Source organism: Oncorhynchus kisutch, linkage group LG30 (genome assembly GCF_002021735.2).
Source record: "Oncorhynchus kisutch isolate 150728-3 linkage group LG30, Okis_V2, whole genome shotgun sequence".
Taxonomy (NCBI): Eukaryota; Metazoa; Chordata; class Actinopteri; order Salmoniformes; family Salmonidae; genus Oncorhynchus; species Oncorhynchus kisutch.
Genome location: NC_034203.2, coordinates 24,373,262 through 24,399,458, shown reverse-complemented (window position 1 = coordinate 24,399,458; position 26,197 = coordinate 24,373,262). Strand labels below are relative to the sequence as shown.

Genomic DNA, 26,197 nt, shown 5'->3' with positions numbered 1-26,197 from the left:
TTCACAGCAAAATAATTACAAAGACAATGCTTTCATGGCTTTAATCTTGTGATAATGGAAGCCCATCTGGTTATTGAAGCCTTTAGAAACCAAGCCCCTGATAATGAATGGCTGTCAGTCTGATGTGAGCCATGGCAGAGAATAAGAGAGAGAGCAGACAGAGCAACGCTTCCCTCTGGTCTTCATCCAGACCAAACTGCCTTCATCTACACACAACAAGGGACTTATAACTTAATCAGTGATACTGCTGCTCGACCGTGGATGCTCAAAAAACCACACCTCTCTCCTTTTATACCACCTCTCAACAATCCTAAAGTAATAATCCAAGCCATGCGACAAACAAATCCCTCACGCTCTAGTGAGTCCACCTGCCAAACCGCTCTTAAGGGGGATACAGGAAAACAAACATATGGCTAACCTTGGTAACCATAATACACAGTTTGCCTCTGAGAGTAGACACAAATAACCCAGTCAGACAAAAGAGAGACTTACCAGGCTGCTGGTCTGATGTAGCCTGCTGTGGCTGCCTATCCTCAAGGGCGTTCTCACAGACAGTGTTGGTGGCTTGGACAGGCTCTGGTTCTGCCTTTGTGGGCATTGGAACGGGTTGTAATTGCGTTTCTGGGTCGTTGTGCATTGGAGAAGGAGACCACAGTTGCTTAGCGCCAGGTTCTAGATCCGTGTGCGTTGGAACAACCGGTTCTGATTCTGTGTGCATCTGAATAGCAGCCTGTGGGCTCAGCTCTAGGCCTCCTGTGTCCATCTCCTCCGCCTCCTCCTCTGCCTGCAGTGGGGCCTGTTGTGGTGGTGATCCAGTAGGCCTGCAGCTTGAACATACATAGCCCTGGCTGGGCTGGATGTCTGCTTGGCCTGACGACTGGCGCTCGCACTCCAGGTGGAGCAATCTAGAAGCAGAGGACAGATGAAGATGTAGGACTCCACCACACATCAATGGAAAAAGACGATGCTAAAACAACTCCATGAGGAGTGAGGAGATTTACAACAGAATGAACAATGGACGTGCTCTCTGTGTGTCTACCTTTTACAGCTGTGGCAGGAGAGCAGGTCTTTTTGGTGCTCAGGGTCCAGGATACAGGCACATAGTGGACAGGTAAGGGCGGGGTCCTGATGTTGGACACAGCTATCACACAGCAGGCTTGTGTGGTGCCACTGACCGCTCGTCCTCGTACCACACTGGATACACACTCTGCAGTTCTGGAGTAGGAAAGAGATAGAAACACAACGGAAACTAGAGCAATGATTGTTAATCATATGGTTTTCATTAATCTCCAAGATGTTCAGATGAGGCTTCAGTCAGAACTAAAGTGCCTGGGCGTGAAGCAGCAGCCTCAAGAGTGGGGGAGAGAGGAGAGATGGAGAGGGTTGGCTGCTGCTTGTGTCATGTGGACTGTGTTCCTGCCGTGCTGCTGACTCAGAGAGAGAGAGGGAGAAACTGAGTGAGTGTGAGGATGTTCCACCACCTGGCAGGTGCCTGGTCCCCACCCGCCACCACCGCTGCAGCTGATAGGATGTTAACCCACCACAACAGCAGCTGATTGGCAGCCGAGACAGGCACTGTGCGCCACCTACCCCAACAGAGGAAGAGGGTAGAGGCCACAAGCAGGGGATGACGACGCATGCGGTTTGATTCTCCCACCGCACACCCACCAGTACACACCCACACCCACACACACACCAATACACACACCCACACCAGTACACACACACACACACCAGTACACACACACACACACACACCAGTACACACACGCACACACACCAGTACACACACACACACACACACCAGTACACACACACACATACACCAGTACACACACACACACACACCAGTACACACACACACACACACACCAGTACACACACACACACACACCAGTACACACACACACACACACACCAGTACACACACACACACACACACCAGTACACACACACACACACACCAGTACACACACACACACACACACCAGTACACACACACACACACACACACACACACACACCAGTACATACACACACACACACCAGTACACACACACACACACACACACCAGTACACACACGCACAAGTACACACACACACACACACACCAGTACACACACACCCACACACGCACCCACACACGCACCCACACACGCACCCACCAGTCCACACACACGCACCCACCAGTACACACACACCAATACACACACACACCCACCAGTACACCCACACACACACACCAGTACACACACACACGCACGCACCCACCAGTCCACACACACCCACCAGTACACCCACACACACACACACACACACGCATGCACCCACCAGTCCACACACACCCACCAGTACACCCACACACACACACACACACCAGTACACACACACACGCACGCACCCACCAGTTCACACACACGGGCTGCCGCATTATCTGAAATGCTACAGGGTCTGAGGCTAAAATGTACCCTTTAAAAGGGCTGCATGTGTGAGTCATTTCCTTACCACAGGTAGCACAGATACAACCACCAAAAAGGTCATACTCTCAACATGGGTAGCCTAGACGACAGCTGAATGTCTCAATGGGAACTGTGGGAGTTTTAAACCAACGTTCTTACAAATTGACACAGAAAATGAAGACAAACCTTTAGTCCACTTCACATACCATAGAAGAACAAACATCTCTATATGATTTAGTCATGCCATAGACCTACAACACAGCACACACAACACAGCTTCCGTTACATCTCCCACCTGACACCTCCATCCGTTGGTAGGGATGTCGTCTATGGCCGGCTGCAGGCAGAAGGTGTGGTAGCCTTTGTCACACATGTCACACACCAACATCTTATCGTCCTCACCCGGGTTCCTACTCACAGGGAAAAGGAGAGGAGGTATGAATGAGATGCATTCTTTGACATAACAGATGGACAGCATCAACATGGCTTTTCTTGGCTCTGTAGTCTATAGGCTTCTGTTGTGTTAAAAATGGTTGTGCCATTATCTACAAGAATAATGTATATTGAGAAATCACACAGTAAGAGAGTCATTGTGTTAGCCTAATCTGCATTTCAGAGAGGATGTCAATGTATCGCAGACTCAGTTGCTACCAGTGACTGGTCTGGTTGAGGTCAAAGGCTAGAGAACAGTGCCACACTCACAAACCAGAGGTAGCACAAACAAAATCGGCAACACACACGACGGCAACACACACGCACACAACGCAATACAGGGTCAGGTATGTGGGTGGACGGATGGGGCAGTGGAAAGCTGACTCACTTGCAAGTCTGGCAGACCTTGCACTCGGGGCACTGCCAGCCGGCCCTCCTCAGCGGAGTCACAGCCATGTCCAGGCAGGACCCGTGGTAGTGCTGCCCACAGCTGGTACAGAAGAGCTGGTCAGGGAGCTCCCCGGGGCTGTCACAAAGTGCACAGATAGAATCGTCTGGAACTAGAGGGAGGGGGAGAGCAGGGGAGGGGGAGAGCAGGAGAGGGATGAGAGAGCAGGAGAGGGGGGGAGAGCAGGAGAGGGGTGAGAGAGCAGGAGAGGGGGGGAGAGCAGGAGAGGGGTGAGAGAGCAGGAGAGGGGTGACAGAGCAGGAGAGGGGTGAGAGAGCAGGAGAGGGGGGAGAGAGCAGGAGAGGGATGACAGAGCAGGAGAGGGATGACAGAGCAGGAGAGGGATGACAGAGCAGGAGAGGGGTGAGAGAGCAGGAGAGGGGTGAGAGAGCAGGAGAGGGGTGACAGAGCAGGAGAGGAGTGAGAGAGCAGGAGAGGGGTGAGAGAGCAGGAGAGGGGTGACAGAGCAGGAGAGGGGGGAGAGAGCAGGGGAGGGGTGACAGAGCAGGAGAGGGGGAGAGCAGGAGAAGTGTGAGAGAGCAGGAGAGGGGGGAGAGCAGGAAAGGGGGGGGAGCAGGAGATGGGTGAGAGCAGGATGGGGGGGGTAGCGGGAGAGGGGTGAGAGCAGGATGGGGGGGTAGCAGGAGAGGGGTGAGAGAGTAGGAGAGGGATGAGAGAACAGGAGAGGGGGGGGCAGGAGAAGTGTGAGAGAGCAGGAGAGGGGGGGAGAGCAGGAAAGGGGGAGAGCAGGAGAAGGGGGAGAGCAGGATGGGGGGTAGCAGGAGAGGGGTAGCAGGAGAGGGGTGAGAGAACAGGAGAGGGGGGGAGAGCAGGAAAGGGGGAGAGCAGGAGAGGGGTGAGAGAGCAGGAAGAGGGATGAGAGCAGGAGAGTGGTGAGAGAGCAGGAGAGGGATGAGAGAGCAGGAAGAGGGATGAGAGCAGGAAGAGGGATGAGAGAGCAGGAAGAGGGATGAGAGAGCAGGAGAGTGGTGAGAGAGCAGGAGAGGGGGAGAGAGCAGGAGAGGGGGGAGAGAGCAGGAGAGGGGGAGAGAGCAGGAGAGGGGGAGAGAGCAGGAGAGGGGGGGGAGAGAGCAGGAGAGGGGGGAGAGAGCAGGAGAGTGGTGAGAGAGCAGGAGAGTGGTGAGAGAGCAGGAGAGGGGGGAGAGAGCAGGAGAGGGGGGAGAGAGCAGGAGAGGGGGGAGAGAGCAGGAGAGTGGTGAGAGAGCAGGAGAGGGGTAAGAGAGCAGGAGAGGGGTGATGAGAGCAGGAGAGGGATGACAGAGCAGGAGAGGGATGACAGAGCAGGAGAGGGATGACAGAGCAGGAGAGGGGTGAGAGAGCAGGAGAGGGGTGAGAGAGCAGGAGAGGGGTGACAGAGCAGGAGAGGAGTGAGAGAGCAGGAGAGGGGTGAGAGAGCAGGAGAGGGGTGACAGAGCAGGAGAGGGGGGAGAGAGCAGGGGAGGGGTGACAGAGCAGGAGAGGGGGAGAGCAGGAGAAGTGTGAGAGAGCAGGAGAGGGGGGAGAGCAGGAAAGGGGGGGGAGCAGGAGATGGGTGAGAGCAGGATGGGGGGGGTAGCGGGAGAGGGGGTGAGAGCAGGATGGGGGGTAGCAGGAGAGGGGTGAGAGAGTAGGCGAGGGATGATGAGAACAGGAGAGGTGGGGGCAGGGGAGAAGTGTGAGAGAGCAGGAGAGGGGGGCGGAGAGGCAGGATAAGGGGGGAGAGCAGGAGAGAGGGGGAGCAGGATGGGGGGTGGTAGCAGGAGAGGGGTTAGCAGGAGAGGGGTGAGAGAACAGGAGAGGGGGGGGAGAGCAGGAAAGGGGGAGCGCAGGAGGAGAGGGGAGGAGAGGTGAGAGAGCAGGAAGAGTGGTATGAGAGCAGGAGAGTGGTGAGAGAGCAGGAGAGGGATGAGAGAGCAGGAAGAGGGATGAGAGCAGGAAGAGGGATGAGAGAGCAGGAGAGGATGAGAGAGCAGGAGAGTGGTGAGAGAGCAGGAGAGGGGGAGAGAGCAGGAGAGGGGGAGAGAGCAGGAGAGGAAGAGAGCAGGAGAGGGGGGAGAGAGCAGGAGAGGGGAGGAGAGAGCAGGAGAGTGGTGAGAGAGCAGGAGAGGGAGTGGTGAGAGAGCAGGAGAGGGGGGAGAGAGCAGGAGAGGGGGGAGAGAGGCAGGAGAGTGGTGAGAGAGCAGGAGAGGGGTAAGAGAGCAGGAGAGGGGTGAGAGCAGGAGAGGGGTGAGAGAGGCAGGAGAGGGGGAGGAGCAGGAGAGTGGTAAGAGAGCAGGAGAGGGGTAAGAGAGCAGGAGAGGGGTAAGAGAGCAGGAGAGGGGTAAGAGAGCAGGAGAGGGGTGAGAGCAGGAGAGGGATGAGAGCAGGAAGAGCAGGAGAGAGGGGGAGAGGCAGGAGAGGGGTGAGAGCAGGAAGAGCAGGAGAGAGGGGGGAGAGCAGGAGAGGGGTGAGCGCATGAGAGGGGTGAGAGCATGAGAGGGGTGGAGAGCAGGAGAGGGGTGAGAGCAGGAAGAGCAGGAGAGAGGGGGAGAGCAGGAGAGGGGTGAGAGCAGGAAGAGCAGGAGAGAGGGGGGAGAGCAGGAGAGGGGTGAGCGCATGAGAGGGGTGAGAGCAGGAAGAGCAGGAGAGAGGGGAGAGCAGGAGAGGGGTGAGAGCAGGAAGAGCAGGAGAGAGGGGGGAGAGCAGGAGAGGGGTGAGCGCATGAGAGGGGTGAGAGCAGGAAGAGCAGGAGAGAGGGGGAGAGCAGGAGAGGGGTGAGAGCAGGAAGAGCAGGAGAGAGGGGGGAGAGCAGGAGAGGGGTGAGAGAGCAGGAGAGGGGTGAGCGCATGAGAGGGGTGAGAGCAGGAGAGGGGTGAGAGAGCAGGAGAGAGGGGGAGAGCAGGAGAGGGGTGAGAGCAGGAGAGGGGTGAGAGCAAGAGAGGGGTGAGAGAGCAGGAGAGGGGGAGAGCAGGAGAGTGGTAAGAGAGCAGGAGAGTGGTGAGAGAGCAGGAGAGGGGTAAGAGAGCAGGAGAGGGGTAAGAGAGCAGGAGAGGGGTGAGAGAGCAGGAGGGGGGAGCAGGAGAGAGCAGGAGAGGGGTGAGAGCAGGAGTGGGGAGCAGGAGAGAGCAGGAGAGGGGTGAGAGAGCAGGAGAGGGGTGAGAGCAGGAAGGGGGGAGAGAGCAGGAGAGGACACATTTCAGATGTTTTTGGTTAAAGAATGGAGATTGTGAGTAGCTAATGTCTGGGCCCAGAGTTTATGCTGGTCCAGAAAAACTCTGGGTCCTACTTATGACAGCATTAATTTAAATGTTTCAACTGGAGATGTATATCTAATGCTGCTGGACTCACATCTGCTGATGGCCAGTTCTATGTGTTCTGAACAGAGGAGGGAGAGACTCCTGATATCCTGAAAAGTCCCAGCCGCCCCCGCGCAGGGGTAATGGTACAGTCGTGCACATCCTTCAGCACAGCACTTGATGGAGGCTCCAAGGCGTTTACAGTATGCACAGTGCTAGAGAGAGGGGGAACAGAGAGGAGTCAGACTAACAGTATGCACAGTGCTAGAGAGAGGGGGGGGACAGAGAGGAGTCAGACTAACAGTATGCACAGTGTTAGAGAGAGGGGGGACAGAGAGAGGAGTCAGACTAACAGTATGCATAGTGCTAGAGAGGGGGGACAGAGAGGAGTCAGACTAACAGTATGCACAGTGCTAGAGAGAGGGGGAGACAGAGAGGAGTCAGACTAACAGTATGCACAGTGCTAGAGAGAGGGGGGGACAGAGAGGAGTCAGACTAACAGTATGCATAGTGCTAGAGAGGGGGGACAGAGAGGAGTCAGACTAACAGTATGCACAGTGTTAGAGAGAGGGGGGACAGAGAGGAGTCAGACTAACAGTATGCACAGTGCTAGAGAGAGGGGGAACAGAGAGGAGTCAGACTAACAGTATGCACAGTGTTAGAGAGAAGGGGGGACAGAGAGGAGTCAGACTAACAGTATGCACAGTGCTAGAGAGAGGGGGGACAGAGAGGAGTCAGACTAACAGTATGCACAGTGCTAGAGATAGGGGGGACAGAGAGGAGTCAGACTAACAGTATGCACGGCGCTAGAGAGGGGGGACAGAGAGGAGTCAGACTAACAGTATGCACAGTGCTAGAGAGAGGGGGGACAGAGAGGAGTCAGACTAACAGTATGCACAGTGCTAGATAGAGGGGGACACAGAGGAGTCAGACTAACAGTATGCACAGTGCTAGAGAGGAGGTACACAAAGGAGTCAGACTAACAGTATGCACAGTGCTAGAGAGGAGGGACAAAGAGGAGTCAGACTAACAGTATGCACAGTGCTAGAGAGAGGGGGACAGAGAGAGCAGTCAGACTAACAGTATGCACAGTGCTAGAGAGGGGGACAGAGAGGGGTCAGACTAACAGTATGCAGAGAGATAGAGAGGGGGAACATAGAGGAAACAGACTAACAGTATGCACAGTGCTAGAGAGAGGGGGGACAGAGAGGAGTCAGACTAACAGTATGCACAGTGCTAGAGAGGGGGGGACAGAGAGGAGTCAGACTAACAGTATGCACAGTGCTAGAGAGTGGGACAGAGAGGAGTCAGACTAACAGTATGCACAGTGCTAGAGAGAGGGACAGAGAGGAGTCAGACTAACAGTATGCACAGTGCTAGAGAGAGGGGGTACAGAGAGGAGTCAGACTAACAGTATGCACAGTGCTAGAGAGAGGGGGGACAGAGAGGAGTCAGACTAACAGTATGCACAGTGCTAGAGAGGGGGGACAGAGAGGAGTCAGACTAACAGTATGCACAGTGCTAGAGAGTGGGACAGAGAGGAGTCAGACTAACAGTATGCACAGTGCTAGAGAGAGGGGGGACAGAGAGGAGTCAGACTAACAGTATGCACAGTGCTAGAGAGAGGGGGGACAGAGAGGAGTCAGGACTAACAGTATGCATAGTGCTAGAGAGGGGGGGTACAGAGAGGAGTCAGACTAACAGTATGCACAGTGCTAGAGAGAGGGGGGACAGAGAGGAGTCAGACTAACAGTATGCACAGTGCTAGAGAGTGGGACAGAGAGGAGTCAGACTAACAGTATGCACAGTGCTAGAGAGTGGGACAGAGAGGAGTCAGACTAACAGTATGCACAGTGCTAGAGAGAGGGGGACAGAGAGGAGTCAGACTAACAGTATGCACAGTGCTAGAGAGAGGGGGGACAGAGAGGAGTCAGACTAACAGTATGCACAGTGCTAGAGAGAGGGGGACAGAGAGAGTCAGACTAACAGTATGCACAGTACTAGAGAGAGGGGGGACAGAGAGGAGTCAGACTAACAGTATGCACAGTGCTAGAGAGAGGGGACACACAGAGGAGTCAGACTAACAGTATGCACAGTGCTAGAGAGAGGGGGGACAGAGAGGAGTCAGACTAACAGTATGCACAGTGCTAGAGAGTGGGACAGAGAGGAGTCAGACTAACAGTATGCATAGTGCTAGAGAGAGGGGGACAGAGAGGAGTCAGACTAACAGTATGCACAGTGCTAGAGAGAGGGGGACAGAGAGGAGTCAGACTAACAGTATGCACAGTGCTAGATAGAGGGGGACACAGAGGAGTCAGACTAACAGTATGCCACAGTGCTAGAGAGAGGGGGGACAGAGAGGAGTCAGACTAACAGTATGCACAGTGCTAGATAGAGGGGGACACAGAGGAGTAAGACTAACAGTATGCACAGTGCTAGAGAGGAGGTACACAAAGGAGTCAGACTAACAGTATGCACAGTGCTAGAGAGGAGGGACAAAGAGGAGTCAGACTAACAGTATGCACAGTGCTAGAGAGAGGGGGACAGAGAGAGCAGTCAGACTAACAGTATGCACAGTGCTAGAGAGGGGGACAGAGAGGGTCAGACTAACAGTATGCAGAGAGATAGAGAGGGGGAACATAGAGGAAACAGACTAACAGTATGCACAGTGCTAGAGAGAGGGGGGACAGAGAGGAGTCAGACTAACAGTATGCACAGTGCTAGAGAGGGGGACAGAGAGGAGTCAGACTAACAGTTATGCACAGTGCTAGAGAGTGGGACAGAGAGGAGTCAGACTAACAGTATGCACAGTGCTAGAGAGAGGGACAGAGAGGAGTCAGACTAACAGTATGCACAGTGCTAGAGAGAGGGGGTACAGAGAGGAGTCAGACTAACAGTATGCACAGTGCTAGAGAGAGGGGGGACAGAGAGGAGTCAGACTAACAGTATGCACAGTGCTAGAGAGTGGGACAGAGAGGAGTCAGACTAACAGTATGCATAGTGCTAGAGAGAGGGGGACAGAGAGGAGTCAGACTAACAGTATGCACAGTGCTAGAGAGAGAGGGGACAGAGAGGAGTCAGACTAACAGTATGCCAGTGCTAGAGAGTGGGGACAGAGAGGAGTCAGACTAACAGTATGCACAGTGCTAGAGAGAGGGGGGACAGAGGAGGAGTCAGACTAACAGTATGCACAGTGCTAGAGATAGGGGGGACAGAGAGGAGTCAGACTAACAGTATGCACGGCGCTAGAGAGGGGGACAGAGAGGAGTCAGACTAACAGTATGCAAAGTGCTAGAGAGAGGGGGGACAGAGAGGAGTCAGACTAACAGTATGCACAATGCTAGATAGAGGGGGGACAGAGAGGAGTCAGACTAACAGTATGCACAGTGCTAGAGAGTGGGACAGAGAGGAGTCAGACTAACAGTATGCATAGTGCTAGAGAGAGGGGGGACAGAGAGGAGTCAGACTAACAGTATGCACAGTGCTAGAGAGAGGGGGGACAGAGAGGAGTCAGACTAACAGTATGCACAGTGCTAGAGATAGGGGGGACAGAGAGGAGTCAGACTAACAGTATGCACGGCGCTAGAGAGGGGGGACAGAGAGGAGTCAGACTAACAGTATGCAAAGTGCTAGAGAGAGGGGGGACAGAGAGGAGTCAGACTAACAGTATGCACAATGCTAGATAGAGGGGGGACAGAGAGGAGTCAGACTAACAGTATGCACAGTGCTAGAGAGTGGGACAGAGAGGAGTCAGACTAACAGTATGCATAGTGCTAGAGAGAGGGGGGACAGAGAGGAGTCAGACTAACAGTATGCACAGTGATAGAGAGAGGGGGGGACAGAGGAATCAGACTAACAGTATGCACAGTGCTAGAGAGAGGGGGGACAGAGAGGAGTCAGACTAACAGTATGCATAGTGCTAGAGAGAGGGGGGACAGAGAGGAGTCAGACTAACAGTATGCACAGTGCTAGAGAGAGGGGGGACAGAGAGGAGTCAGACTAACAGTATGCATAGTGCTAGAGAGAGGGGGGACAGAGAGGAGTCAGACTAACAGTATGCATAGTGCTAGAGAGAGGGGGACAGAGAGGAGTCAGACTAACAGTATGCACAGTGCTAGAGAGAGGGGGGACAGAGAGGAGTCAGACTAACAGTATGCACAGTGCTAGAGAGTGGGACAGAGAGGAGTCAGACTAACAGTATGCATAGTGCTAGAGAGAGGGGGACAGAGAGGAGTCAGACTAACAGTATGCACAGTGCTAGAGAGAGGGGGGACAGAGAGGAGTCAGACTAACAGTATGCACAGTGCTAGATAGAGGGGGACACAGAGGAGTCAGACTAACAGTATGCATAGTGCTAGAGAGAGGGGGACAGAGAGGAGTCAGACTAACAGTATGCACAGTGCTAGAGAGAGGGGGGACAGAGAGGAGTCAGACTAACAGTATGCACAGTGCTAGAGAGTGGGACAGAGAGGAGTCAGACTAACAGTATGCACAGTGCTAGAGAGAGGGGGGACAGAGAGGAGTCAGACTAACAGTATGCACAGTGCTAGAGATAGGGGGGACAGAGAGGAGTCAGACTAACAGTATGCACGGCGCTAGAGAGGGGGGACAGAGAGGAGTCAGACTAACAGTATGCAAAGTGCTAGAGAGAGGGGGGACAGAGAGGAGTCAGACTAACAGTATGCACAATGCTAGATAGAGGGGGGACAGAGAGGAGTCAGACTAACAGTATGCACAGTGCTAGAGAGTGGGACAGAGAGGAGTCAGACTAACAGTATGCATAGTGCTAGAGAGAGGGGGGACAGAGAGGAGTCAGACTAACAGTATGCACAGTGCTAGAGAGAGGGGGACAGAGAGGAGTCAGACTAACAGTATGCACAGTGCTAGAGATAGGGGGGACAGAGAGGAGTCAGACTAACAGTATGCACGGCGCTAGAGAGGGGGGACAGAGAGGAGTCAGACTAACAGTATGCAAAGTGCTAGAGAGAGGGGGGACAGAGAGGAGTCAGACTAACAGTATGCACAATGCTAGATAGAGGGGGGACAGAGAGGAGTCAGACTAACAGTATGCACAGTGCTAGAGAGTGGGACAGAGAGGAGTCAGACTAACAGTATGCATAGTGCTAGAGAGAGGGGGACAGAGAGGAGTCAGACTAACAGTATGCACAGTGATAGAGAGAGGGGGGACAGAGGAATCAGACTAACAGTATGCACAGTGCTAGAGAGAGGGGGGACAGAGAGGAGTCAGACTAACAGTATGCATAGTGCTAGAGAGAGGGGGGACAGAGAGGAGTCAGACTAACAGTATGCACAGTGCTAGAGAGAGGGGGGACAGAGAGGAGTCAGACTAACAGTATGCATAGTGCTAGAGAGAGGGGGGACAGAGAGGAGTCAGACTAACAGTATGCATAGTGCTAGAGAGAGGGGGGACAGAGAGGAGTCAGACTAACAGTATGCACAGTGCTAGAGAGAGGGGGGACAGAGAGGAGTCAGACTAACAGTATGCACAGTGCTAGAGAGTGGGACAGAGAGGAGTCAGACTAACAGTATGCATAGTGCTAGAGAGAGGGGGACAGAGAGGAGTCAGACTAACAGTATGCACAGTGCTAGAGAGAGGGGGGACAGAGAGGAGTCAGACTAACAGTATGCACAGTGCTAGATAGAGGGGGACACAGAGGAGTCAGACTAACAGTATGCACAGTGCTAGAGAGAGGGGGGACAGAGAGGAGTCAGACTAACAGTATGCACAGTGCTAGATAGAGGGGGACACAGAGGAGTCAGACTAACAGTATGCACAGTGCTAGAGAGGAGGTACACAAAGGAGTCAGACTAACAGTATGCACAGTGCTAGAGAGGAGGGACAAAGAGGAGTCAGACTAACAGTATGCACAGTGCTAGAGAGAGGGGGACAGAGAGAGCAGTCAGACTAACAGTATGCACAGTGCTAGAGAGGGGGACAGAGAGGGGTCAGACTAACAGTATGCAGAGAGATAGAGAGGGGGAACATAGAGGAAACAGACTAACAGTATGCACAGTGCTAGAGAGAGGGGGGACAGAGAGGAGTCAGACTAACAGTATGCACAGTGCTAGAGAGGGGGGACAGAGAGGAGTCAGACTAACAGTATGCACAGTGCTAGAGAGTGGGACAGAGAGGAGTCAGACTAACAGTATGCACAGTGCTAGAGAGAGGGACAGAGAGGAGTCAGACTAACAGTATGCACAGTGCTAGAGAGAGGGGGTACAGAGAGGAGTCAGACTAACAGTATGCACAGTGCTAGAGAGAGGGGGGACAGAGAGGAGTCAGACTAACAGTATGCACAGTGCTAGAGAGTGGGACAGAGAGGAGTCAGACTAACAGTATGCATAGTGCTAGAGAGAGGGGGACAGAGAGGAGTCAGACTAACAGTATGCACAGTGCTAGAGAGAGGGGGGACAGAGAGGAGTCAGACTAACAGTATGCACAGTGCTAGAGAGTGGGACAGAGAGGAGTCAGACTAACAGTATGCATAGTGCTAGAGAGAGGGGGGACAGAGAGGAGTCAGACTAACAGTATGCACAGTGCTAGAGAGAGGGGGGACAGAGAGGAGTCAGACTAACAGTATGCACAGTGCTAGAGATAGGGGGGACAGAGAGGAGTCAGACTAACAGTATGCACGGCGCTAGAGAGGGGGGACAGAGAGGAGTCAGACTAACAGTATGCAAAGTGCTAGAGAGAGGGGGGACAGAGAGGAGTCAGACTAACAGTATGCACAATGCTAGATAGAGGGGGGACAGAGAGGAGTCAGACTAACAGTATGCACAGTGCTAGAGAGTGGGACAGAGAGGAGTCAGACTAACAGTATGCATAGTGCTAGAGAGAGGGGGGACAGAGAGGAGTCAGACTAACAGTATGCACAGTGATAGAGAGAGGGGGGACAGAGGAATCAGACTAACAGTATGCACAGTGCTAGAGAGAGGGGGGACAGAGAGGAGTCAGACTAACAGTATGCATAGTGCTAGAGAGAGGGGGGACAGAGAGGAGTCAGACTAACAGTATGCACAGTGCTAGAGAGAGGGGGGACAGAGAGGAGTCAGACTAACAGTATGCATAGTGCTAGAGAGAGGGGGGACAGAGAGGAGTCAGACTAACAGTATGCATAGTGCTAGAGAGAGGGGGGACAGAGAGGAGTCAGACTAACAGTATGCACAGTGCTAGAGAGAGGGGGTACAGAGAGGAGTCAGACTAACAGTATGCACAGTGCTAGAGAGAGGGGGTACAGAGAGGAGTCAGACTAACATTATGCACAGTGCTAGAGAGAGGGGGGACAGAGAGAGGAGTCAGACTAACAGTATGCATAGTGCTAGAGAGAGGGGGTACAGAGAGGAGTCAGACTAACAGTATGCACAGTGCTAGAGAGAGGGGGGACAGAGAGAGGAGTCAGACTAACAGTATGCATAGTGCTAGAGAGAGGGGGGACAGAGAGGAGTCAGACTAACAGTATGCACAGTGCTAGAGAGAGGGGGTACAGAGAGGAGTCAGACTAACAGTATGCACAGTGCTAGAGAGAGGGGGTACAGAGAGAGGAGTCAGTCAGCCAGTCAATCAATCACATGCATTTATTTTACATCAGCACAAAGCGCTCTAAGTAACCTGGTCTAAACCGGGAGTCAGATTACAATTGATATAATAGGATAATCCAGACCCTTACCATACCTACAGACACAATATGAAAACCCTACTACAATGGGAAACATAAAAGGACAAAGAGTTTTAAAGTAAACTATTTTCTGTAGCAGAAAACATTGCTCATGCAAGTCTATGGTTCCCCTTTCTGTACACGTTTCCCTTGAAACGACCCATCCATTCTCTCAGTTCTTCTTGATCAAAAACTTAAATTCTGCTCCATTTGTCACACCACGATTAGCGCATTGATGTTCACACTTCTCTCCCAAAGTGTCATATCACATGTATTGGTCTCTTCAGACTTTCCCAGGAGTTCTTCCCCAAACACAGTCCTGCCTCCTCTCCTTCATCTGCACTAACCTGAACTAACTGACCAGGTAAAAGTCAGCCTAATGACGAGCTTCCACCATATTGTTATCACTCCTCAACTCGTTTCTAACCAGATGAAGGAAACAAGGAGGGCTGATGTTTTTATTCAGTTAAGAAGGGAGCTGCTGATTTGCTAATGGGGGTGACAAGGGGGGTGGCCAGACATATGGTGTGCATCACAAATGGCACCCTATTCCCCATTTAGTGCACTACTTTTGATCAGTGCCCTGGTCAAAAGTAGTGTACAATATAGGGAAACGGGTGCCATTTGGAATGCTACCACCCATTCAGGGTTCTTTCAATCACCCATTCAGGAGTCTGTAACCACCCATTCAGGGGTCTGTAACCACCCATTCAGAGGTCTGCAACCACCCATTCAGAGGTCTGCAACCACCCATTCAGAGGTCTGTAACCACCCATTCAGAGGTCTGTAACCACCCATTCAGAGGTCTGTAACCACCCATTCAGGGGTCTGTAACCACCCATTCAGGAGTCTGTAACCACCCATTCAGGAGTCTGTAACCACCCATTCAGGAGTCTGTAACCACCCATTCAGGAGTCTGTAACCACCCATTCAGAGATCTGTAACCACCCATTCAGAGGTCTGTAACCACCCATTCAGGGGTCTGTAAAACACCCATTCAGGGGTCTGTAACCACCCATTCAGAGGTCTGTAACCACCCTTTCAGGGGTCTGTAACCACCCATTCAGGGGTCTGTAACCACCCATTCAGGGGTCTGTAACCACCCATTCAGGGGTCTGTAACCACCCATTCAGGAGTCTGTAACCACCCATTCAGAGGTCTGTAACCACCCATTCAGGGGTCTGTAACCACCCATTCAGAGGTCTGTAACCACCCATTCAGGGGTCTGTAACCACCCATTCAGGAGTCTGTAACCACCCATTCAGGAGTCTGTAACCACCCATTCAGAGGTCTGTAACCACCCATTCAGGGGTCTGTAACCACCCATTCAGGGGTCTGTAACCACCCATTCAGGAGTCTGTAACCACCCATTCAGGGGTCTGTGAGCTGTGTTGGTGCTGATGCTACAGTAGACACTGTGGTAAGCCACCATGAATCTATACAGCCTTCACTGTTGAGTGGCGTGGCCTTTTCCTTTTCACAGCTGAGAGAGGAGAGAGCAGCACTGACAGAGACCATCTTTACCAGCCTTCCTGATCATCTCTCTCTCGTCTCGCTCCCCCTCTCGTCTCTCTCTCCTTTCCCTCTCTCGCTCCACCTTCTCACTCCCCTCTCTCTCTCTCTCTCCTCGCCCTTGCGTATTGTCTCTCCTCTCCCTCTCTCTAGCCCTCTCCCCCTTCTCCATTCACTCTCCATTCACTCTCCATTCACTCTCCCCTTCCCTCTCACTCACTCCCCCTCCCCTATATATCACTCCCCCTCCCCTATTTTCTCGCTCATGCCCCTCTTCTCTCTTTTCACTCTCCCCCTTTGCGCTTTGGTGTGTAATAGATTGCGCTCTCCCCTTCTCTCACTCCCTCTTCTTGCTCCTCTTCCCATCCCATTCTCTTCTCTCTATCCAATTCCTTCTTTCTCCCTAGCCCTCCCTCTCGCCCCTTCTCTCTCGCCCCTCCCTCTCTCGATCCCTCACACCCCTTCTCTCTCGCTCCCTCTTCAACCTTCTCTCTCGCCCCTTCTCTCTCGCCCCTTCCCTCTCGCCCCTTCCCTCTCGCCCCTTCCCTCTCCTCACTCCCTCTTCACCCTTCTCGCTCCCTCTTCACCCTTCTCGCTCCCTCTTCACCCTTCTCGCTCCCTCTTCACCCTTCTCGCTCCCTCTTCACCCATCTCTCCCCCTCTCCTTGCTCCTCTCCCCACCCCCCTCTCTTCTCCCTTCACTCCCTCCTCTACTCTCCTTCCCTCTCCCTTCAAGTGTTTTGTCCAAATACTGGTGGAGTCACCGAATAAAACAATGGACGACCTGACCAGAGAGGACCATGACCAGAAGAACAGTTTGCAGTTGTCCCAGGGTCAGCTCGATGAGTTGAAACAGGATAATGGAAAGATGACAACAATCTGTAAGTCATTGAGTGAGGACATTAGTTCTGTGTGTGAATCCATGATAACAATGACAGAGAAATCCGTTTATATCGAGGGACAATCAAGGTGAACAGGGTTGTGGACAGGATTGCAGAATCTCCATGATACCTGGACTGAGTATGAGGAGAAACAGAGGGAAATGATCTTGGAGAAATGGAAGATACACCACAGGAAGATTGAGGTGGAGTGTGCCTACAGAACTGGAAAACCCACCACCAGCCCAGGTGTGGTCAAGTTACTGAGGTTCAAGGACAAGGTCACTGTTCTGGAACGAGCCAAGAACTTGAAACGAACGTACAGCTGAAGTCGGAAGTTTTACATACACTGAGGTTGGAATCATTAAAACTCGTTTTTCAACCACTCCACAAATTCCTTGTTGACAAACTGTAGTTTTGGCAAGTAGGTTAGAACATCTACTTTGGGCACGACACAAGTCATTTTTCCAACAATTGTATAAAGAAAGATTATTTCACTGTATCACAATTCCAGTGGGTCAGAAGTTTACATACACTAAGTTGACTGTGCCTTTAAACAGCTTGGAAAATTCCCAAAAATTATGTCATGGCTTTTGAAGCTTCCGATAGGCTAATTGACATCATTTGAGTCAATTGGAGGTGTACCTGTGGATGTATTTCAAGGCCTACCTTCAAACTCAGTGCCTCTTTGCTTGACATCATGGGAAAATCAAAAGAAATAAGCCAAATTGTAGACCTCCACAAGTCTGGTTCATCCTTGGGAGCAATTTCCAAACGCCTGAAGGTACCACATTCATCTGTACAAACAATAGCAAGCAGTATAAACACCATGGGACCACTCAGCCGTCATACCACTCAGGAAGGAGACGCGTTCTGTCTCCTAGAGATGAACGTACTTTGGTGTGTAAAGTGCAAATCAAATCCAGAGCAACAGCAAAGGACCTTGTGAAGATGCTGGAGGAAACAGGTACAAAAGTATTTATATCCACAGTAAAACGAGTCCTATATCGACATAACCTGAAAGGCCACTCAGCAAGGAAGAAGCCACTGCTCCAGAACAGCCATAAAAACATACTACGGTTTGCAACTGCACATGGAGACAAAGATCGTAATTTTTTGAGAAATGTCCTCCGGTCTGATGAAACAAAAATAGAACTGTAAGGCCATAATGACCATTGTTATGTTTGGAGGAAAAAGGGGGAGGCTTGCAAGACGAAGAACACCATCCCAACCGTGAAGCACAGGGGTGGCAGCATCATGTTGTGGGGGTGCTTTGCTGCAGGAGGGCTAGTGCCATTCACAAAATAGATGGTATCATAAAGCAGAAAATGTATGTGGATATATTGAAGCGACATTTCAAGACATCAGCCAGGAAGTTAAACCTTGGGCGCAAATGGGTCTTCCAAATGGACAATGACCCCAACCCTACTTCCAAAGTGTTGTGGCAAAATAGCTTAAGGACAAAAAAGTCAAGGTATTGGAGTGGCCATCACAAAGCCCTGACCTCAATCCTATAGAAAATGTGTGGGCAGAACAGAAAAAGTGTGTGCGAGCAAGGAGGCCTACAAACCTGACTCAGTCACACCAGCTCTGTCAGGAGGAATGGGCCAAAATTCACCCAAATTATTGTGGGAAGCTTGTGGAAGGCTACCCGAAACGTTTAACCCAAATTAAACTATTTAAAGGCAATGCTACCAAATACTAATTGAGTGTATGTAAACTTCTGATCCACTGGGAAAATGATGAAAGAAATAAAAGCTGAAATAAAAAAATTCTCTCTACTATTATTCTGACATTTCACATTCTTGAAATAAAGTGGTGATCCTAACTGACCCAAAACAGGGAATTTTTACTAGGATTAAATGTCAGAAATTGTGAAAAACTGAGTTTAAATGTAGTTGGCTAAGGTGTATGTAAACTTCCGACTTCAACTGTATATCTTCCTCAACGAGGACTATCCTGAAGCTGTGCGCCAGAAGAGGAAAGAACTGATCCCAGCCATGAAAGCTGCCAGAGCGCGTGGGGACATTGCTTACATCCACTATGACAGGTTCATTGTCCACCCCCCCTCCCAGAAGCCTGGAAGGGATGAGAGCCAAGCCTATGGGTTTGTAGCTTCAGACCCGCAGCACGCACATGCACACACACCAATTTATTAATGGACTGCTGAATGTATATTTCTTTCTCTTGCTTTGTCTGCTCTTTTCAGTGTTATGTCTGTCTCTGATAAGCTACCCAGGAAAGGCCTGAAAATAGCGCACATTAATATATGTATCCTTAGAAATAAAATTCATGAAATCAATAAATTGCTGCATCAGATAACATTCACAAATTAGCCATGTATGTGACCAATACAATTTGATTTGATACAACATCTATAGAAGAGACAGAAATGCTTATGGGGGAGGTGTTGCTGTATATATTCAGAGCCATATCCCCATAATGCTTAGAGAAGAGCTTATGTCAAGTGTTATTGAAGTGTTGTGGTTGCAGATTCACTTGGCACATCTAAAGCCTTTTCTTTTCGGATGTTGATATATTTAATTAATTCTTTTTTAATTTTACCTTTATTTAACTAGGCAAGTCAGTTAAGAACAAATTATTATTTTCAATGACGGCCTAGGAACAGTGGGTTAACTGCCTTGTTCAGGGGCAGAACGACAGATTTTTACCTTGTCAGCTCGGGGATTCGATCTTGCAACCTTTCGGTTACTAGTCCAACGCTCTAACCACTCGGCTACTTGCCGCCCCGGTCAAAAGTTTGGACACACCTACTCATTCAAGGGTTTTTCTTTCTTTTTACTATATTCTACATTGTACAATAATAGTGAAGACATCAAAACTATGAAAAACACATATGAAATAATGTAGCACCCAAAAAAAGTGTTCAACAAATCTAAATATAATTTATATGTAAGATTCTTCAAACAGCCACCCTTTGCCTTGACGACAGCTTTGCACACTGTTGGCATTCTCTCAACCAGCTTCATGAGGTAGTTACCAGCAATGCATTTCGATTAACAAGTGTGCCTTCTTAAAAAGTGAATTTGTGGAATTTCTTTCTTTCTTAATGTGTTTGAGCCAATCAGTTGTGTTGTGACAAGGTGGGGGGGTATACAGAATATAGCCCTATTGTGGGAATTTCTTCATATGTAGCCATATATGTTCCATGTGTGGGAACTGGTTCAAGACTGTTGGAAAATCATTCCAGGTGAAGCTGGTTGAGAGAATACCAAGCGTGTGCAAAGCTGTCATCAAGGCAAAGGTTGGCTATTTGAAGAATTTCACTTTTTTGGTTACTACAAGATTCCATGTGTTATTTCACAGTTTTGATGTCTTCACTATTATTCTACAATGTAGAAAATAGTAAAAATAAAGAAATGTGTTCTAAAACTTTGACCGGTAGTGTAGGCCACCAAGTAATAACAGTCAATATCTAAACAATATGTGTGAAATGCTTGACAGTGTATGTGATGTAAAAAGAGAGGTCTACTTTCATGGGGAATCTTGCCTGGTTTTCATCAAGCTGTCCGCGCAAGAGGAAGCTTCTCACTGTAACCAGTGCCTGTAATCTGGATCAGGTTATGTTATCAATCAACCTACCAGGGTGTTTACAAACACAACAGGAACAGGATCATCCATATGAATCGATCACATTTTTACTAATACTGTAGAACTTTGTTCTAAAGCTGTATCTGTACCCATTGGATGCAGTGATTACAATATAGTGGCTAGATCCAGGAAAGCCAAAGTTCCAGCAGCTGGGCCTAAAATAGTGTATAAGTGATCATACAAAAGATTTAGCTGTGATTCCTATGTGGATGATGTTAAAATATTTGTTAGTCTGATGTGATTAATAAGGAGCATCCAGGTGCTGCACTTGATCAATTTATTAAATTGCTTCTTCCAATTACTGATAAACATGCACCTGTTAAGAAACTGACAGTTAAGGCTCCATGGATTGATGAGGAATTGATCAACTGAATGGTTGAAAGAGATGGGGCAAAGGAGTCTGGCTGCACATCTGACGGGCTGACTTACTGCAAATTAGTTAGATGTGACTAAACTCAACAAAAAGAAGAAGAAACTGTATTATGAAGCCAAGATTAATGATATAAAGATTGATGGGACAAAACTTGAGTACTTTAAATGAAATTATGGGCAGAAAGACAAATTCCATCGAATCAGATGGCTTATTTATCACAAAACAATTTGATGTTGCCAATTATTTTAATGATTACTTCATTGACAAAGTGGGCAACCCAAAAAAAATCAAGAAACATACAGTATTATATAGAGCAATTATTGCATGGAACTCCATTCCATCTCATATTGCTCAAATGAACAGCAAACCTGAACAGCAAACCTAAAAAAAAAAACACCAAACGGCACAACACCAAACGGCACAACACCAAACGGCACAACACCAAACGGCACAACACCAAACGGCACAACACCAAACGGCACAACACCAAACGGCACAACACCAAACGGCACAACACCAAACGGCACAACACCAAACGGCACAACACCAAACGGCACAACACCAAACGGCACAACACCAAACGGCACAACACCAAACGGCACAACAACTAACTGCACAACAACTAACTGCACAACACCAAACGGCACAAAAACTAACTACACAACACCAAACGGCACAACACCAAACGGCACAACACCAAACGGCACAACACCAAACGGCACAACACCAAACGGCACAACAACTAACTGCACAACAACTAACTGCACAACAACTAACTGCACAACACCAAACGGCACAACAACTAACTGCACAACACCAAACGGCACAACACCAAACGGCACAACAACTAACTGCACAACACCTAACGGCACAACAACTAACTGCACAACAACTAACGGCACAACACCAAACGGCACAACAACTAACTGCACAACACCTAACGGCACAACACCAAACGGCACAACAACTAACTGCACAACACCTAACGGCACAACAACTAACTGCACAACAACTAACGGCACAACACCAAACGGCACAACAACTAACTGCACAACACCAAACGGCACAACAACTAACTGCACAACACCTAACGGCACAACAACTAACTGCACAACAACTAACGGCACAACACCTAACGGCACAACACCTAACGGCACAACACCTAACGGCACAACACCTAACGGCACAACACCTAACGGCACAACACCTAACGGCACAACACCTAACGGCACAACACCAAACGGCACAACAACTAACGGCACAACACCAAACGGCACAACACCAAACGGCACAACACCAAACGGCACAACACCAAACGGCACAACACCAAACGGCACAACACCAAACGGCACAACACCAAACGGCACAACAACTAACTGCACAACAACTAACTGCACAACACCAAACGGCACAACACCAAACGGCACAACACCAAACGGCACAACAACTAACTGCACAACACCTAACGGCACAACAACTAACTGCACAACACCTAACGGCACAACAACTAACTGCACAACAACTAACGGCACAACACCAAACGGCACAACAACTAACTGCACAACACCAAACTGCACAACACCAAACGGCACAACACCTAACGGCACAACACCAAACGGCACAACAACTAACTGCACAACAACTAACTGCACAACACCTAACGGCACAACAACTAACTGCACAACAACTAACGGCACAACACCAAACGGCACAACAACTAACTGCACAACACCAAACGGCACAACAACTAACTGCACAACACCTAACGGCACAACAACTAACTGCACAACAACTAACTGCACAACACCTAACGGCACAACACCTAACGGCACAACAACTAACTGCACAACACCAAACGGCACAACAACTAACTGCACAACACCAAACGGCACAACACCAAACGGCACAACACCAAACGGCACAACAACTAACTGCACAACACCTAACGGCACAACAACTAACTGCACAACAACTAACGGCACAACACCAAACGGCACAACAACTAACTGCACAACACCAAACGGCACAACACCAAACGGCACAACAACTAACTGCACAACACCTAACGGCACAACAACTAACTGCACAACAACTAACGGCACAACACCAAACGGCACAACAACTAACTGCACAACACCAAACGGCACAACAACTAACTGCACAACACCTAACGGCACAACAACTAACTGCACAACAACTAACGGCACAACACCTAACGGCACAACACCTAACGGCACAACACCAAACGGCACAACAACTAACTGCACAACACCTAACGGCACAACAACTAACTGCACAACAACTAACGGCACAACACCAAACGGCACAACAACTAACTGCACAACACCAAACGGCACAACACCAAACGGCACAACAACTAACTGCACAACACCTAACGGCACAACAACTAACTGCACAACAACTAACTGCACAACACCTAACGGCACAACACCTAACGGCACAACAACTAACTGCACAACACCAAACGGCACAACAACTAACTGCACAACACCAAACGGCACAACACCAAACGGCACAACACCAAACGGCAAAACAACTAACTGCACAACACCTAACGGCACAACAACTAACTGCACAACAACTAACGGCACAACACCAAACGGCACAACAACTAACTGCACAACACCAAACGGCACAACACCAAACGGCACAACAACTAACTGCACAACACCTAACGGCACAACAACTAACTGCACAACAACTAACGGCACAACACCAAACGGCACAACAACTAACTGCACAACACCAAACGGCACAACAACTAACTGCACAACACCTAACGGCACAACAACTAACTGCACAACAACTAACGGCACAACACCTAACGGCACAACACCTAACGGCACAACACCAAACGGCACAACAACTAACTGCACAACACCTAACGGCACAACAACTAACTGCACAACAACTAACGGCACAACACCTAACGGCACAACACCTAACGGCACAACACCTAACGGCACAACACCTAACGGCACAACACCTAACGGCACAACACCAAACTGCACAACACCAAACTGCACAACACCTAACTGCACAACACCAAACTGCACAACACCAAACTGCACAACACCTAACGGCACAACACCTAACGGCACAACACCTAACGGCACAACACCTAACGGCACAACACCTAACGGCACAACACCTAACTGCACAACACCAAACGGCACAACACCTAACGGCACAACACCTAACGGCACAACACCTAACGGCACAACACCTAACGGCACAACACATAACGGCACAACACCAAACGGCACAACACCTAACGGCACAACACAACACCTAACGGCACAACACCTAACTGCACAACACCAAACGGCACAACATCTAACGGCACAACACCTAATGGCACGACACCTAACAGCACGACACCAAACGGCACAACACAACACCTAACGGCACAACACCTAACGGCACAACACCTAACTGCACAACACCAAACGGCACAACACCTAACGGCACAACACCTAACAGCACAACACCTAACGGCACAAGACAACACCTAACAGCACAACACCTAACGGCACAACACCAAACGGCACAACACCAAACGGCACAACACCTAATGGCACAACACCTAATGGCACGACACCTAACGTCACAACACAACACCTAACGGCACAACACCTAACGGCACAACACCAAACGGCACAACACCTAACGGCACAACACAACACCTAACGGCACAACACCTAACTGCACAACACCAAACGGCACAACACCTAACGGCACAACACCTAACGGCACAACACCTAACTGCACAACACCTAACGGCACAACACAACACCTAACGACACAACACCTAACGGCACAACACAACACCTAACGGCACAACACCTAACTGCACAACACAACACCAAACGGCACAACACCTAACTGCACAACACCTAACGGCACAACACCTAACTGCACAACACCTAACGGCACAACACAACACCTAACGACACAACACCTAACGGCACAACACAACACCTAACGGCACAACACCTAACTGCACAACACAACACCTAACGGCACAACACCTAACTGCACAACACCTAACGGCACAACACCTAACGGCACAACACCTAACGGCACAACACCTAACGGCACAACACAACACCTAACGGCACAACACCTAACTGCACAACACACACCTAACTGCACAACACCTAACGGCACAACACCTAACGGCACAACACCTAACGGCAAAACACCAAACGGCACAACACCAAACGGCACAACACCAAACGGCACAACACCTCTCCACTATTTGACCTAGTTTGTGTGTATGTATTGATATGTAGGCACGTATGCCTTGTTTCCAATTGATGTAGTTCTGTCCTTGAGATGTCTATTAATGTTTTGTGTCATGTTTTGTGTGGACCCCAGGAAGAGTCGCTGCTGCTTTTGCCACAGCTAATGGGGATCCTAAAAATACCAAATACCAAATGTCCCAGAGTTTGTTGACCAACAGAATAGGTACACTTTTCTACTATGCGGGATAGTAGATTGACATAGACTAGTGATTTTGTTGTTCATTACTCATCTTGTTGGCTGAGGAAACGTAAATGTGGACAGTTATTCTAACATCTTCAAATTCGGTAAGAAGGACACACACCTTTGCAATCTAAATTTGATTTCTGACTTTCTGAGCAAGTGGGTGGACGCCCTAACTAGGTTACACAGCCAATGCATTACATATGGGTCTGGTAAATTTCTCAAATGTCCAGTCAATTCAAATGCTGCTGGTCACATTTTGCTAACGGAAACCCTTATCTATAGACACAGTTAAATCATATTCTCTATAGAGTGTATAATCCCATTTACATAATAGACGTTTTATCATGAGAGGACTGTGGGCTGCTCACCTCTATGCTCCCTGAGTCGATGGCTATGTCCACGTTGAGCAGTGATTGTCCCTCGCCTTCGCACACGCCTTGCGACCACAACGCACAACAGTGATGCGCCAAGCACTGCCCCGACTCCTCAAAGAAAGACTGGACGTCCACATCTCCTGGGAGGCCGACGTGAGCCAGCTCATCCCACAACCTGCTGGCCTTGTCTGGGTCGGGTAACTCCCCATGGCTCTCAGCTCCACTGAAAGAGAGATGAAGAGGGAGAGATGAGGTAAAATAACTGGAGGTGAGGCAGAGGTAGAAAGAGTTGAAAAAGCAAAGTGAGGCAAGCTGGGCAGGAACGAAGAGAGGGATAGAAAACTAAATAGTAAAAGAAGTGATGCAAAGCATAAATGAGAAGAAATAAGGCAGAGAAGAGAGGAGGAGAGATAGGATGAGAGGAAAAATGTTAGAGAGCAGAGAAGGGAGAGAGCAGTAGAGGAGGAGGAGGGGGTGAAAGCGGGTCGTGACACACAAGAGGCTGGCTGTTCTGTCTCATGAAATCTGCTGAAAGGGAAACGGTTCCCAGAGTCCCTGCTCTAGTGAGTTGCCGAGCATGCTGAAAATATGGCAAGAGGGAATTAGCATTTAAAAGAACTAGTTGGTTTCAGTAAACAGTAAACA

General features: G+C 49.8%; 1 protein-coding gene across 5 annotated transcripts in view; it reads right to left on the bottom strand.

The window, feature by feature from the left end:
- LOC109875158 (histone-lysine N-methyltransferase 2C) overlaps positions 1-26,197 on the bottom strand; it is a 147,661-nt gene that overhangs the window by 69,922 nt on the left and 51,542 nt on the right. For all 5 annotated transcript variants that reach the window (XM_031809662.1, XM_031809660.1, XM_031809661.1 and 2 more), the window contains exons 6-11: positions 25,547-25,775; positions 6,668-6,830; positions 3,281-3,452; positions 2,756-2,870; positions 1,040-1,215; positions 493-905 (exon numbers count right to left, since the gene is read on the bottom strand). In XM_031809662.1, coding sequence (XP_031665522.1) covers positions 493-905; positions 1,040-1,215; positions 2,756-2,870; positions 3,281-3,452; positions 6,668-6,830; positions 25,547-25,775 — 1,268 coding nt within the window. The remainder of the gene's footprint in view (positions 1-492; positions 906-1,039; positions 1,216-2,755; positions 2,871-3,280; positions 3,453-6,667; positions 6,831-25,546; positions 25,776-26,197) is intronic.